The 15,665-nt window shown below is 33.8% G+C and overlaps 1 protein-coding gene across 2 annotated transcripts in view; it reads left to right on the forward strand.

The window, feature by feature from the left end:
* The window catches only part of Chd1 (chromodomain-helicase-DNA-binding protein 1), a 557,090-nt gene that overhangs the window by 514,752 nt on the left and 26,673 nt on the right, over window positions 1-15,665 (forward strand). The window contains exons 36-37 of one of the 2 annotated variants that reach the window (XM_090402402.1): window positions 4,063-4,254; window positions 14,094-14,222. In XM_090402402.1, coding sequence (XP_090258528.1) covers window positions 4,063-4,254; window positions 14,094-14,222 — 321 coding nt within the window. The remainder of the gene's footprint in view (window positions 1-4,062; window positions 4,255-14,093; window positions 14,223-15,665) is intronic. The other variant, XM_090402403.1, reaches the window with a different exon arrangement.

A 15,665-nucleotide genomic window follows, 5' to 3' on the forward strand; every position in this document is an offset into this window, starting at 1 on the left:
TAGGCAAAGTTGGTAGTAGGGTGGGGAGCCTGCTGAATAAATTTATATGGAATAAGAGAGAAATTAGCCAAAACACCAAACTAGTAATATTCAAAACCGTGTTCAAACCAGTTTTAAGTTATGGATCTGAGAGTTGGGTTAGAAACAAAGCACTTGATCAAAGACTAGATACCACAGAATGTGAGAAAAATAATTGAGGGAGTGAACTGATTGCATCAGCCTGCTGAATAAATTTATATGGAATAAGAGAGAAATTAGCCAAAACACCAAACTAGTAATATTCAAAACCGTGTTCAAACCAGTTTTAAGTTATGGATCTGAGAGTTGGGTTAGAAACAAAGCACTTGATCAAAGACTAGAATGTGAGAAAAATAATTACCACAGAATGTGAGAAAAATAATTAAGGGAGTGAACTGATTGCATCAGCCTGCTGAATAAATTTATATGGAATAAGAGAGAAATTAGCCAAAACACCAAACTAGTAATATTCAAAACCGTGTTCAAACCAGTTTTAAGTTATGGATCTGAGAGTTGGGTTAGAAACAAAGCACTTGATCAAAGACTAGATACCACAGAATGTGAGAAAAATAATTAAGGGAGTGAACTGATTGCATCAATATTTAAACCTTATGTCAAATTGGCAACTCTCATCCATTCACCTAAGGAAAAACTCTCTTCTTTATCACATCCAGGAGTTTATGAAGTGCCCTATTCTTGTGACCTGGCTTATTATGGACAGACAGGAAGAACTGTTGACATCCATCTTGATGAACATAAAAAATACATCCAGAACTATTGTTATGGCAAGTCGGGTCTAGCAGACCATGCCTTGGATATCCCTTCACAAAGGATCAAATGGAAGAAAACAAAAGTGCTACACAGAAATCATTATAAGTCAGAGAGATTGTTTTTGGAATCAGCAGAAGCTTTAAAACATACTCCAAACCTCAACAAGGATGGCTGTTTAAATTTATCAAAAATCTGGGAGTCATTTTAAGATCTAATTTCTCTCTTTTTCCAACATAGATGGCACGTAATTAGGACTTTAGTTACTTGTGTTGTCCATTACAATTTTTTAAACTAGTTTCACTGTCGTACCAAATTGTTTGTTTCGCATACTGTGACACTGTTTTTGTTCTCTGAAGATGCTGGATATAATACCAGCAAAATATCAGCAAATAAGTTAATAAATATCAATTATTTTCTTATCATTTTGTGTTGTCATTAATACTGTGTGTGTGGGGGGGGGATTAATTAATTAATTAACATGTACTGCAAACACATAAGCCTTTTGATGCATATTAAAAATGAAGATAGTAGAAAGGAACTTGACATTATTAGCATTCAAGAATGTGTTAGCAGAGCTAATCTAAGGTGGTATGGCCAATTAAATAGAATGGGTGAGGAAAGGTTAGCAAAACAAAATTGCAATCAAAAGGTTAGCAATTTGGTTCGATGTCAACATGGCAGGAAAGAGACCCATAGGAAGACCAAGGTCTAGGTGGATTGATTCATTCAGAACTGCTTTAGAAGAATGAAATGTTAGATTTGACAATATCAGAGTGCTTACAAGTAATAGACTAATGTGGAGGAAATCATGGATAGGAGATCAATAATAATGTACACTTAATCATGTATTGCTGTCATAATAACCTGAATGCCCTCTGGGGGTATATATCAGGAAATTGATGATGAGGAAGTATAACTATGTGTTTCAAAATATATGGTGACAGTACATCACATGTGAAAACACATCTTTTGTGTATCGAATGGGGAAGGAAAGTGAAGAGAGCATTTGCATCTCTTTCCTCATATAATCATGAGATGTGCAGTGTGATCTAGTTGATAGATGTGTGATGCCATGGAAATAAGTTTGGATTTGATGTAATGTCTTTAATGGCATGTCAGAGGACTAGCAATTTTGTAAGTTGAGGAATATGCTCTACATGGTCTTAATCTTGTACGTTGTAATTTCAATTGCTTTAGACCACTATCTTTAGTGGTCTAAAGCACTTGAAATTTTCAACTAATGGCAATTTAAAGCACACTCTTGTTTCTTGGTTTAAGACAGATTAGACTTTTTTTTTTTTTCTTGAGAAAACAATTATTATAGTGTGCAACATATACATTTATTTTGTATTTCTACTTAAAGAACTCTAGAAAACATTGTAGACCTCCAAAACACAACTCTGGCCTAACTAGAAACAGGTCTTAACATTTAGAAAAATTAATAATTTACTATATGTTGTGAAAAAATAAATAAAAACATTTCCTGCAGAAATGCTTCCTTATCATGAAATTAAAAGTACTCAATCATATGATCCCAAAACTGTGTATAAAATAGTTTTAATTTTTTATTTTTTGTTCAAGTATATAAAAATCTAAAACATTAGAAGCCTTAAAGTATAATCTAACTTTTATTTACAGATATTTATTACAAGACTCTGTATGTACCTAGGCTAGCCATAAATACTGTTACAACTTGAACAGCACATACAAACGACAAGTATATTGTGCATATAACAGCACTCATTGTTTGAAACATCCCCCCTTTTGCCTTAACACATGCCCAAGGTCTGTGATGCCACATATCGATAGATCAGCATGCACAACATCCAATGGAAATACTGCCACTGCTCGCTCTAAATCCACCTTGAAGTTTGCGATGCTGGGATGTCATTTCTTGCAGGCTCCGACCACAATTTGAAGTCCAAGGAATTCAGATCAGGACTTCCAGACGGTCAATCAGATGGTGATATGTGGTTGGGCACATGCACGTTCAACCACTGTTGTGTGGTTCCTTGCCTTGTGTGCAGGGGCTGAGTCCTGTTGGAAGGTCCACTGCCAACTGTGAAACAAGGTGTTGTTCAAGGGAGCCTTACCATAGGTTCTACAATGGTGTCTTGATTCACTTCGGTGAAGGTTTTGAGCCCTTTCTCACAGAACTGCAACTCGTGTACTCCCCCCCCCCCCACACACACACACATATACACACAAGCCATCACTATCACAGGATGATGGCCTCTTTTGTTTGCTTACTGCCAGAGAAGTGGCTTTGATTTTATCACCCTTTGCCACATAAATTGTGGTGTTAGAAAGGGTCCATCAGAATGACAAGCTCTCACTCCAAGGTCATCAGTTAGTACACATGACATTGTTCTCTGCGAAACGTTCATCTCTCACAACATCGCTTTCTGCATTCTCACAGGATTATGGCACAGCCGTCACGTCGTGTCCTAGTGCAGACTCTGACTAGTTGATCTGTTTTTTGGCAGTCAGATACATTTGTATCATTATAGCAGTTAATAGTCTGATATACAACTCTGATATACAACCTTGGAAGTGCTATTACATCTACACTGTTCTCATAATCTCCACACTTCATGTTAACCTATACAGTTAGACAATTTTCTCTCTCCCTGATAAACAAGCAAATGTTGGCTGTGGACAGTATGGGGTGTGCAGAAGTTGTAACAGTATTTATGTCAAGACTGTGTACATGATGAAAAAAAACTTACTGCAAAATGCCAATATTTTTATGAAAATATTGATCAAAACTACAGCCAACCAGGAAGCATATATCTCAGCTTATACCATTTGTAAAATATGTGCATGTGATACAATATATATCCTCTACAAATCTGACTTTTATTTAGGTTTTTATTAATATACCATTGTTCTTATTTCTTATTGTTTCCTGAAAGTCATTCATCTGTGGTTTGTTCTCATATAAATTTATAAATAAAATGGGTAGAGTGCACAAAATCAAATTAGTAACTGGCTTCTTTTTTTCTTCTTTTGATAATTCAGTAAAATATTTTATGCTATCTTTAAGCATAATTCTTTAATTTTTAAACAAGCATATTAAATCTGTACTGTTTAAATTAAATATATTCTAATTTATATAAATTGTTTGTTCTCAGAAATCATATATTTATTCGTGGTATAAGTAAGAACACTGGGGAGGAAACTAGTAAAAGGATCAGTTAATTTATTATAATTGTTTAAATACGCCTACTCTTTTTCTTACAATGTCAATATAATCTCCCATTATTGTAACAGTCACTTTGACAAAGGCAGTCCTTATCATCGTGATAAACGAGGGCAACTTCAAAAAGGAACTCCTAACAGCTACTCGTTACCTCCACATCGAAACTACTCACCAGGATCTAGAGATAGTGGGTTATCTGGTGGTGGTTCTGGTGACCGTTGGAGCCATGGCAGTCCTGCAAACTGGGACTACCATAAAGACAGGTAGATTTTAAATCTTAGTTACAACTTTAGGTTAAATTTAGTTCCTTTCTGCTTTTAGATATATTAATCCTGATTCAAGCTTCCCGAAAAAGTTGCAGTATATATATATGTATATATTGCATCACTTATTGCAGCCAAAAATCTTGTTGTTGTTAGTCTGGATTCCCTATTAAACATGGAACTCACAACTGTGAATGTTCTGTTTATTATTAAAGATTTAGGATAATCACAAGCAATGTTCCCTCTAGTTTTGTATCCATATTAATTGAATCGATATATAAACCAATTATCAATCACGTGTAAAAAAATTTTTTAAAAAAAGGTCAAGTAATGTGTTTATTTCATAAGAAAAATAAAATTAATAAAAAGTTCATATTGGATATGGAGACTTTCAACCAATAAGTATAACTAGTAAGCTCATTATTTTGAAGTTATCACAACTAAATAAACCAAGTTTTTTATAATTATTAATAAAAATTCATTGGATTATTTAATAAAACATTGAACATTAGATAATCCTGGAAAGAGCAAAACTAGGGTAATTAAATAATTTATTTCATAATACTTTATGAATTGTTATGCCTTCTTAGAGGGAACATTGATCACAGACAAGATTAGTAAACAAAATATTCTTAAAAAAATTATGAATTGTACTGCATAGACCAAAATAATTGGGATAGTTATAAATGTTATGATTCATTATTCAAAAATTACAGGACTAACTATATATATATATATATATATATACACTTAGAAAATGGTTAGTAATATTTATATGTTAATTTTTTCATACTCTTTTTGTAAAGCTTCAGTGTATTGTGCAGTACTTTCTTTTCACATCGTATATACAGTTTCTAAATTCCTTGCATTTTTATTACCATTTCAGAGCAACTAGTTTCCAAGAGTATACTTATTAATCATTTTCCTGACTAACATTAATATTGTACAGTGTAGGAATATGCAGTCTTCAAATCAACTGAAGATACTGATACCCATTTGAATAAATTTTTAACTATAAATAGAACAGAGATGTGAGTTCTTTATTGCAAAGATTGTGAAAACAAAAGCAAAGTTTTTAACTGCAGTAGGTAATGCAGTTCAATCCTACTAAAAATCTTTCTGGTCTTTGATGCACAGATTAATATATATGGCATTTCATGTTGTCATGTCTTTGGAATGTATAGCTGTCTGGAATATTAATGCGGATATATGATAATAATATAATGTTATATAATGTGTGCATTTAATATTCCAATTATCTTTCATTAATGAAAAAAATCTGTGATATCCACATGAATTAATGATATTCAGACATGTATGACTAATGCTCAAGCAAATGCATCCAGAACAGATTGGCACATGACATGGAGTGTGTCAATTTTTACATAAACAGCACTACAGAAAATAATAATAATAAAAAAGATTTGCCAAAATAGCTTAGTTTTTTTTATCCAACATTAAAATGATTTGACTTTTTTTTTAGTTAGTAGGTTGATTAGATGAAAATTTCTAGTTGTTCAATTTCTCCAACTAGACATCTCAATTTTAAACTACTGCTTCCAGAATGCCATTCAGCCATATTCTCTTTAGTTGATCATATTTTCTCTATATGAGAGAATATGTTTTAATTTTTGACTGATTTTTGTCTGCTATACTTCTGTTATTAATTCCATCTCAGCTACTTTTTCAGCTATTTTAGAGTAGCTTGGTTTGGATCATGTAGCTAATTCACCAGTGAATTAGCTACATGATCCAAACCAAGATCCACATTACCTGTCACAGTGGTGAAATTAGCCTCTGTACCTTGGTCAGTATAGACGAAGCCCTTTGGTCAGAAAGACCTGGGTTTGATTTCTGTCAGTGATGTGGGGAACCTTTATGTGGTCTTTTTCAACTGAAGGTGAGTTAGCTGGTCTGATATGGAGATAGGGGTTTTTTCACTCAGAAACTCTGGTTTTTCTTTCCCCAGAACAGGCAAATCGGCTCATGAACACACATCTACAGACATTGAACACACCGGGAGACATAGGGCTAACCACCTTATCCTCGATACAGTAGGGGTTAAATATAGAAAAAAAATCCTCAACACCACAATGTAAAGGAGGGAAAGAATAAAAATAAGAAATGGTAACCATTGATCAAATTATTGTCTCTTCAGCATACTGTGTGAAATGTAATTTAGCTTGTCTCTGTATATATATATCATCATCATCAGCTATAAGGGAGGGCTTCATAGCTGATGATGATGATTTTAAAAATAGTTTCTCAGACCTTTAAGCATCTTCTGTGTAGTGCACATGTCTTCTTCCATTTAATCCTGTGTAAAGGAATAACCACAGCACAGTCTGCCAGTCCTGACTTGCCATACAGATGACTGTAGATGCAATTTTTGTGTTCTTCAAGGAAGAGGTTAGCATATCTACCAGTCTGTCCAAAATAGGCTAAATGGCAGACACAAGGAACTTTATGCATTCCAAGATGAGCAAGAGTACGAAGTTGATCCTTAGGAGAATGGGTGGTTTGAAAGTGGCATGGATACCAATGTTTCATTTTCTTTCCGAGAACTGTGAAGTACAACTTCACTTCTACAAAATTCTTCATTTTCAGAACGCAAGAAAGACAAAATTGCCCTCTTTTGACTATTTAGCTGTTTTCATTTTCTCTAAGTCATTTTCTTTTACTAGCTCCGGATTCAAATTTTCTTGGCACCATTATGTGTATAAATCTATCAAAAGTGAAATAAATATTTATTAAATCCAAAATAGACAATTACGTTAAAAGCTTATTTTTTTATTAAATTATAATTATATTTTATTTAATTATATAATTAAATTTTAATTATATTAAAAAATGCAAAAATAGAAACAGTAGTATCTTGGTTTTGTTAAAATTAACGAGTAACAGTAAATGAAGAATAATAATTAATTGCATAATATATTCTTACCGACTGCGACAACTACTTTAACCATATAATTAGGTATATACACTTGTATACAGTATACTACTTTACAAGTACTAGCCATATAACAGTAACTAAACTATCAGTTTAATTACAGTTTTGGAATTTCCTTTACTGTTCTACGATATTTGACCTTTTTTGGTGCACAATTTATTTATTGTCTCTTCCCAAAAATATAAACGAATTTCACATGTATACAATAAATATTGTATACATGTGAAATTTTTTTAATAAACATTAAAAAAATCTTGGTAATATTAAACTAGCAACCTTGTAAGTCATTTTATATAAAAAAATGACTAACTTATATCGATGGATTATAAATAATTATGCAACTTCTATGATACTTTATATTTAATATTAAATTTTCTAAATAGTTTAAAATCTTTTAATGTCATTCTAAATATATATATTCTTTACACCTTTAAATATTCCATGTAATTATTATTATTATTAAGAGGGGTGCTTAAGGGTCAAAGCTGTATAACTGAGAGGAGACTCCACATAGCTTTTAAAGGAATGCAGAGAACTGACCAGGGCTTCTGACCTAATGTCCAATCCTCACCTTCTCGTGGTGCACACTGTTGGGTATCTACTTGGATACTGAACGAACGAGGATGGGCTGGCAATTTGGGATTTAGCCGACCAAATTGTATTCTTATTGGTTACACCAAAATGAAAAATGATGGTACGACATGACAAAATTTCATGCCGGCTGGGGTGTCGCCCAGTTAAACAAGGCCCCCATTCTTTTTGCCAGGGAACCAGGGCGAACAGTGAAAAGTCAGCTACTGGAACAAATCTGAAAACAAACCCCAACTCAACATCACCAGAGTTAAAGATCGGACATAAGAAGCCTGAATGGCAAAGAAATGGAGCTAGCTGAGGAATTAGATAAGTACCAGATCGACATAATAGGGGTGACTGAAACAAAAAAGACCAAAACAGGTGAGATCTTTCTGAGCAATAAATACAAAATGTTATATTCAGGCAATGACAATCAAGGAAAAGAAGGAGTAGCCATAGTATTCAACACAAAATACGAGGCTAATCTTCTTGAATGGCAGTTAGTCTCAAGTAGAGTAATGTGGGCAAATATGAGAATGGGGAACTGGACAATGAGACTTATTTGTGCCTATGGTCCCACAGAAGGTTCTACTAAGGTAGAAGTGGAGGAATTTTTTGACGCTTTAGAAAAAGCAACTGACACAATGAAAAGGAAAAGTTGGTCCTTGTTGGGGATCTAAATAACAGAGTAGGAAATGATTGTGAGACATACAAAAATATTTTGGGAAAATTTGGAGAAAAGAGCAAAGCTAATAATAATGGCAAATATCTGTTGGATTTCTGCTCAGGACATGGACTGGTTATTACTAACACCATGTTCCAACATAAAAATGTGCACAAATTCACATGGAGAGAAGAAGCAAGGAATAAGAAAAGTCTCATTTACTATATTATTGTTGATAGTGATGTTTTCTCCCTGGTGCAGGACACCAGGGTGTACAGAGGATTTGAAATTGGAAGTGATCACTATTTAGTCTTGAGCAGGATAAAATTGAATTTCATATTGAAAAGAATAACATGTAAGAAAGTTTTAAAGCGAATAAAAGTTGAGCAGCTCTCAGATGTGAACTGTAGACTAAAATACACAAAGATTATTGAAGAAAAAATGAAAGAGTTTGAGAACAGGAATCAAACCTTGGAGGATTCAGTGGCAAACTCTGAAGAAAACATTGATTGATTCTGCCAGAGGGGCATGTGGTGAGGTTGTCTGCAAGGATAAAAAAATCAGAACTCCCTGGTGGACACAGGAAGTTAAAGAGGCAGTGAAGGAAAAGAAGAAAGCATATCAAAAGTTCCTGTCAAATAAGTCAGCTTGTGCTCTTAGAGAATACAGAGACAAATTCAAGAATGCTAAACACTGTGTAAAACTAGCTAAGTAAAAGTCATGGGAAGATTTGGCAAGAATATAGAAAATAAATATCAAGAAGGTGGCAAAATATTCTGGAGTTTTTGTCGAAGAAGCTTAGGAATGGAGGAAAGAGTGCTGTAAAATGAGTTAGAGATGATAAAGGTGATATGAAAACGGGAGAAAAAGATATCCTTGAAGTATGGAGTAATTACTTTGAAAAACTGCTAAATGAAACAAACAGTGATGACAGCACAGTGGTAAAAAACACTGACCAGGCATGCAGTCAGGAATACATATCCATACTTGAAGTAGAAAAAGCCACCAAAGGCTTGAAATGTGGAAAGGCAGCAGGAGTAGATGATTTTCGACCAGAAATGCTGAAGTATAGTGGTATAAGAGTCTTACAGTGGCTGCACTACATAGTTCAGAAAGCCTGAACAGAGGGACGAATTCCTGATGATTGGAGTACAGCTCTCATCGTACCCATATATAAAAAGGGAAATAAAATTGAATGTGAGAAATACAGAGGTATTTCCCTACTCAGTGTTCCTGGCAAGGTCTATGCAAGTATACTTGAGAAACGGTTGAGAAGAATTGTGGGAAAAAAAAAGCTTGGTGAAGAACAAGCTGGATTCATGCCAAATAGAGGCTGTCGGGATCAGATCTTCACTTTATACAAATAGTCGAGAAAGCATGGGAATATAACAAAGATCTGTATTTAAGTTTTGTCGATCTGGAAAAGGCATACAACAAGGTGCCAAGAGAGAAGCTATTCAATACACTACAGTTATATGGTGTCAATGGGGCATTATATCAAGCAATACTTTGTCTTTATTTGAGTTGTAAGTCAGCAGTTAGAATTGAAAGAAGTACAGGAAGATGGTTTAACGTTAAATCTGGTGTGAGACAAGGATGTACATTATCCCCTCTGCTATTCATTATCTATATGGATCACATTATGAAGGAAAGTGGTATTAAACATGATTTCAAAATCGGAGATGTTAATGTCAGCTCTTTGCTGTATGTGGGTGATGTTATACTTCTAAATAAATCCGCTACAAGTCTGCAAGATTCTCTGACTAAATTGAATAGCTGTTGTAATAGATATGGTATGAAGGTCAGCAATAAAAAGACAAAGACAATGAAAATAGGCAGAATCATTGAAAATGTCAAATGTGGTGTGAGTGGAGAACCTGTGAAACAAGTAAAACATTTCGGCTACTTAGGCACGATTTTTACTGAAGATGGTAAATTAGATATAGAAATAGACAACAGAATCAGCAAAGCTGGTATGGTGGAAAGTTAATTGAATAAATTCATATGGAATAAGAGAAATTAGTTGGAACACTAAATTAGCTGTATACAAGACAGTGTTCAAACCAGTTTTAACTTATGGATCTGAGAGCTGGGTCAGAAGTAAAACACTTAACCAAAGACTAGAGACCGCAGATATGAGAGTCCTGAGAAAGATTAGAGGCGTGAACAGATGGCATCAATGGCAATATCATATTAAAAACGAGGATATTAAGAAAGAACTTGACATTGTCAGCATCCAGGAATGCGTTAGCAGAGTTAATCTCAGGTGGTATGGTCACTTAAACTGAATGGGCGAAGAAAGATTAGCAAAACAAGTGTTCTCTGCCAGGTTGGCAGCAAAACGACCCAGAGGAAGACCAAGATATAGGTGGATTGATACGGTACAAAGTGCCTTAGACAATAGAAATATAAGACCTAATAATGTTGGAGTCTTGACAAATAACAGACTGATTTGGAGGAAAATTGTAGATAGGAAGTTAGTAATGATGTGATTTTTTTCGTGTAGTACTATCATATCCTGTATACCCCTTGATGGTACATGGCAGGAATTTGATGATAATGATGATATAGGGGGAGATTTAAGGTGAGGGGGGGATATTCAGTTGTTTGCTGATGATGCAAAACTGGAAAGGGCAATAGTTGATAAAGGAGAGGGATATCCTGCAGGATAGTGTTAATGTGGCAAAGGATAATATTTGTCAATTTAATATTCCAAAATGTAAGGTTATGTGCTTTGAAAAGGTTACTCTGTATAACCTTAATGGTACTGAATTGTAATGAGACTAGGGACTTTGTGGTAGTGGTGGAAAGAGAGTTGAAGTTCAGAGGGCATATTTCCAAAGCTGGTAAAATAGCTCAAAAAATTACTTGGATGTTGAAAAACACACTAACAAGTAAAGATAGGTAGTTTATTATTGCCTTTTATAAGGCTATGATTTGGCAACATCTTGATTATTGTGCACGGATTTGAGGATTGGGAGCTGGTGGTGGAGAAGAGATGAGCAACCAAGCTGGTTACATGTATGTGTATTGTTCCCTAGAGGATAGATTTACAGTGTGTGGGTTACAAAGTTATTAAAAGGGTTCTATAAGACTGACACAAAAAAAATTCTTCAATACATGATGAGTAGGTTGAGAACAAGAGATCAACACTGTTAGTTACTTTAAAAAAAACGTCGTTAATGTGGACTAGATTTTTTGGTTGGAGAGTGACGAATGAGTGGAATACATTGCCAGAATTGGTTATGAGCATCCCGACAATGATTGAATTTAAGGAGAGGTGTGATAGTTATTGTGTATATCTATTATACAGACAGTGACAATGAAGAAGACGAATCCTCTCTCCCCATCAAGATACCTGTATAATAATAATAATCTGAGTAGTGCTCTCCTAGATGGCATAATTAAAAGATAATGAAGAAAAAAGAAAAGATGCTACACGTGCATGTGTGTGTATTTTAGCAGTCTATTTTTCTACCCACTGCAGGGTGAAGGCCTCTCCCATTACAGGAGGTTTTTTTGGGTCTACTACTCCCATGGTGACTCAGTCCATATTGGGAGAGGACAATCATAAATCACAACCCACAGCCTCTTGGCTGGAAATGTAAAAATAATGTAAAACTTAAAAAATAATACAAGTTTATTTTAGTAAAAAATTTAATTTGTATATATATCTATATTGTTGATGATTCTGATTTAATAAAATTGCATAGTTCAGTACATAACTTAAAAAATGTCACTTTCTTGTACACAACACAAAAAAAAGTTTCACAAAATAACACACGAAAAGGTTTTTTTTTTTTTATTTCTCTGTAAATATCACTGATTTTCTTTTGCTTCTTGCAAGCTAAACTTTTTCGAATGCTTCTTCTCGGAGCTGCATTAACGATAATATTTTGTGGAATGGCATCTCATTCTGCTTAACCAATTCGATATACATATTAAAACTGTCAAAACTGTCTCTTCATGTTTTACGTTTTTTTTTTCTTCGAGTTCCTTATCGTCATCCTCGTCTTCTAATTCATTCTGTAGCATCATATTTATAATTTCAGCATCTGATTTGATTTCGAATTCACTTTCAGTTCTACCTGTAATCCATTCCTTAACATCTGTTTGTGAAATATCAGCATCTGGATTTATATTTTTTAACTAAATTATGCACTTTTTGAATTTCCTCTTTTGGTATATCACCGTAGTTATCTTGGTAAATTCCAGAAGGCCACAGTTTTTTCATGACGCTCGAATTGCTTCAGGTTCGAGGCTTCCCAAGCAGCAGCAACTGAGAATGCTACATCCTTCAAATTTATATTTATTATTATTGTGGTAACGTCATAAAAGCAGATCTTTACGATCTTTTAATTTAATGGATGTATTATGTTCTGATCCATCAGTTGCAACAATGAAGTACAGTTTGGAGGCAAAATAATAGTACACAAAATAATAATATATAATAAAAATAATAAATGAAACTTTTTTTTCTTTCAAATCGCAGTTTGGATTACTGGGGGGTTCGGATTAGCAAGATACCACTGTATGTGTATATATATATATAAATGGGTTAAAAATGGATGTGAGAATGGAAAAAAAAAAGGGGGGGGGAGAAGATAAAGTATGAGTGAATTTAAGCAAAACAGCCTGTTATGTGGATGGTGATTTTCGTGTTGCATGTGTTTTAGTTTGGTTACAATGTGAGTGCTCAGTATATGGTTCGCCTACTTTTTTTTTTTTTTTCATCATTACAATCTGAGGCTGTGTGGAGCTCAACAATATTTAACATGTTAAACAAAGAATATAGAGGAATGAATTATAGAAGAATTTTCATAGTGATTGTTCTAGGAATGATTTAAGCAAGCATGCTTTAAAAGAGGTTACAAAAATTGTTAAGGAGAAAAACTAATAAAGAACAAGATAAATTAGGCTAAATATTTGCCAGTGTGGTTGACTGAGTGGATAACACTTCCACTCCAGCCAGTAGGATGCAGGTTCTAATCCCACTGTGGGTATAGACATCATATTGAAAAAAATGAAGATATTAGGGAGGAACTTGAGAGGAAAGATGCAAAACTGGTATTTCAGGGCAGAATGGCAGGCAGAGACAAAGATCTAAATGGACTAATGCAGTTAATAACCTTAAATACTGATATCTAAGATCTAGCAGTATTAAAGACCTGACAAATAACAGACTTATTTGGAGGAAAATTGTTAGTAATAAGGTAAACATAATTATGTAACACTGTTATGGTATCCTCTATACCTGCACACCCATTCTATAATTTTTATTTTATTTTTTTTAAGAAGCTGATTAATACTCTTTTGAACTGTTAAAACAAATTCCCATATTCCTCAACATGAAAATGGAAAATACTTGAATTTGTGAATACTCCAGAAACTGAAGACAGGTTTTTCAGATAATGGCAACTGAAGTGAAATAAGACCTTCAGTAAATCCAAATGTTGTCCATTGAGCAACTCTAATATCAGTAGGATTTTCCATCCAGACATTTCACATGCTTTTGATCTTTTTTTCTCATGAAGTTCATCAATGTTATATAATTTAAAACCAGAATATGTAAAATAATAATTATATTTCATTATTCTTGACTGGGCTTAGCAGATACCATCAAAACTACTGTTTCTTTTTTCTTTTTAGGTATAATAGTGATTATAAAAGAGATCACTATAGGCTGTACCCAAGGGAAGATGGGCATGGAAATTATAAACGGGATAAGAATCCTCGAATACTACCAGACAGGATGCACCAAGAACGCAGGGATCCTAGGTACATTAGTAAAGTTATATATATAAATATAAAATTATATAAAGTCATATTTCTTGAAGAGTTTTCATAATCTTTCTTTAACTTCCCAGCTGGCCATAACTCTATGTCTGTCGTTTGTGTCTGGATACAAGATGGTTGATATATTTCAACTGTCATTGCCAGTTGGGTAGATAAAATCATGTTCCATTCAAATAAGGGCCTTTTAATGAAGATACTTATATCATCAATAATTGTGATTATATTTTTTTATTATTCTATATAACCATAAATTATGAATATTAGTTATAGAAATTATTTAATGTTAAGTGAAAGAAGAAATTTATATTTTATTTTTTTACTTTCTTGAATATTCTTGTTCAAATGTAGAATCAATGAATTGTTTTACCAACCTAATCTTATGTATAAGCTTATTGGTATTTATAGTATATATTTATACTAGCTGGTCAAGTGGTTAGCGTATCTGCATCCAGCCAAAAGGCTGCGGGTTCGAATCCCGCCATGGATGTTTGTGATTGTCTGTGGAAATACTAGTGGTGGTGGTGGTCGGCGATAGATGACATTTGTATAGTTGCGGTCAGATGGTGAATTGTGAGTGGTGGAGACAGAGTTGTAGAGTGGATGCCCTCCCTCGATGAGTCTTTGGACTCCCTGGAGGTGACAAATAATAATAATAAATCAGTTAGGTTTATCACTGTGCTAGGGAACTCTGAAAGGATTTCTTATGCTGTTTATTGCCTCTTAATTTGGATTTCTTTTTCGATTTTGCTAAAATAAAGAAGTAATTTTTAATTGAAACAGTAAAGTAGTATGCACAAGTTAAGGATTAAGTTCATCAATATAGAGCTCATTAAATTTATTTTTAATGGGATGGTTTAATCCTTATTCAAAGTAGCCAGTACTACAGTGTGTAAAATATGAAATGTTTTACAAACTGTATCACAAAGCATGAAATGAGACACATTTCATGCTTTGTGATCATGATCAGCAGAATGAAGCAGTCAAGAACATTCTTGTAGTACTTCTACACATAATGAGTAGATTACTGTAGGTATTCTTTTCTTCTCAAAAAAGGAAGCAATATGATTCCTTTTAGCAAGTTTTGTGGAGACTTAAGGCAAATAGTCTGTAATATCTCATGATTCCTGTAATTCACTCATTAGAAACTGTATATATGAGGATGGTCTGAAAAGTTCTCAGCTTCGACCATAGATGGCAATGCTATCAGCAAGATTATTATTATTTTTTCCCTAAGTTGGTACATCTTTCATAAGCTTCCATGTGAAATTGCAAGTCATTCTATACTGTCTGAAGCAAAACTGTTGTCTGTATCCCTTGAAATGGATAAAATTGGGTATCGTGCAGTTATAAAATTCTTTGTAGGTTTAATGCCAAAAGAAATTCATTTGAAGTTCATAAAAGTTTATTGGCACTTTTCTCCTTCAT

Source organism: Typopeltis vanoorti, chromosome 13, assembly GCF_054136105.1.
Source record: "Typopeltis vanoorti isolate ZY-2024b chromosome 13, IOZ_Tvanoo_1.0, whole genome shotgun sequence".
In the NCBI taxonomy this organism is placed as follows: domain Eukaryota; kingdom Metazoa; phylum Arthropoda; class Arachnida; order Uropygi; family Thelyphonidae; genus Typopeltis; species Typopeltis vanoorti.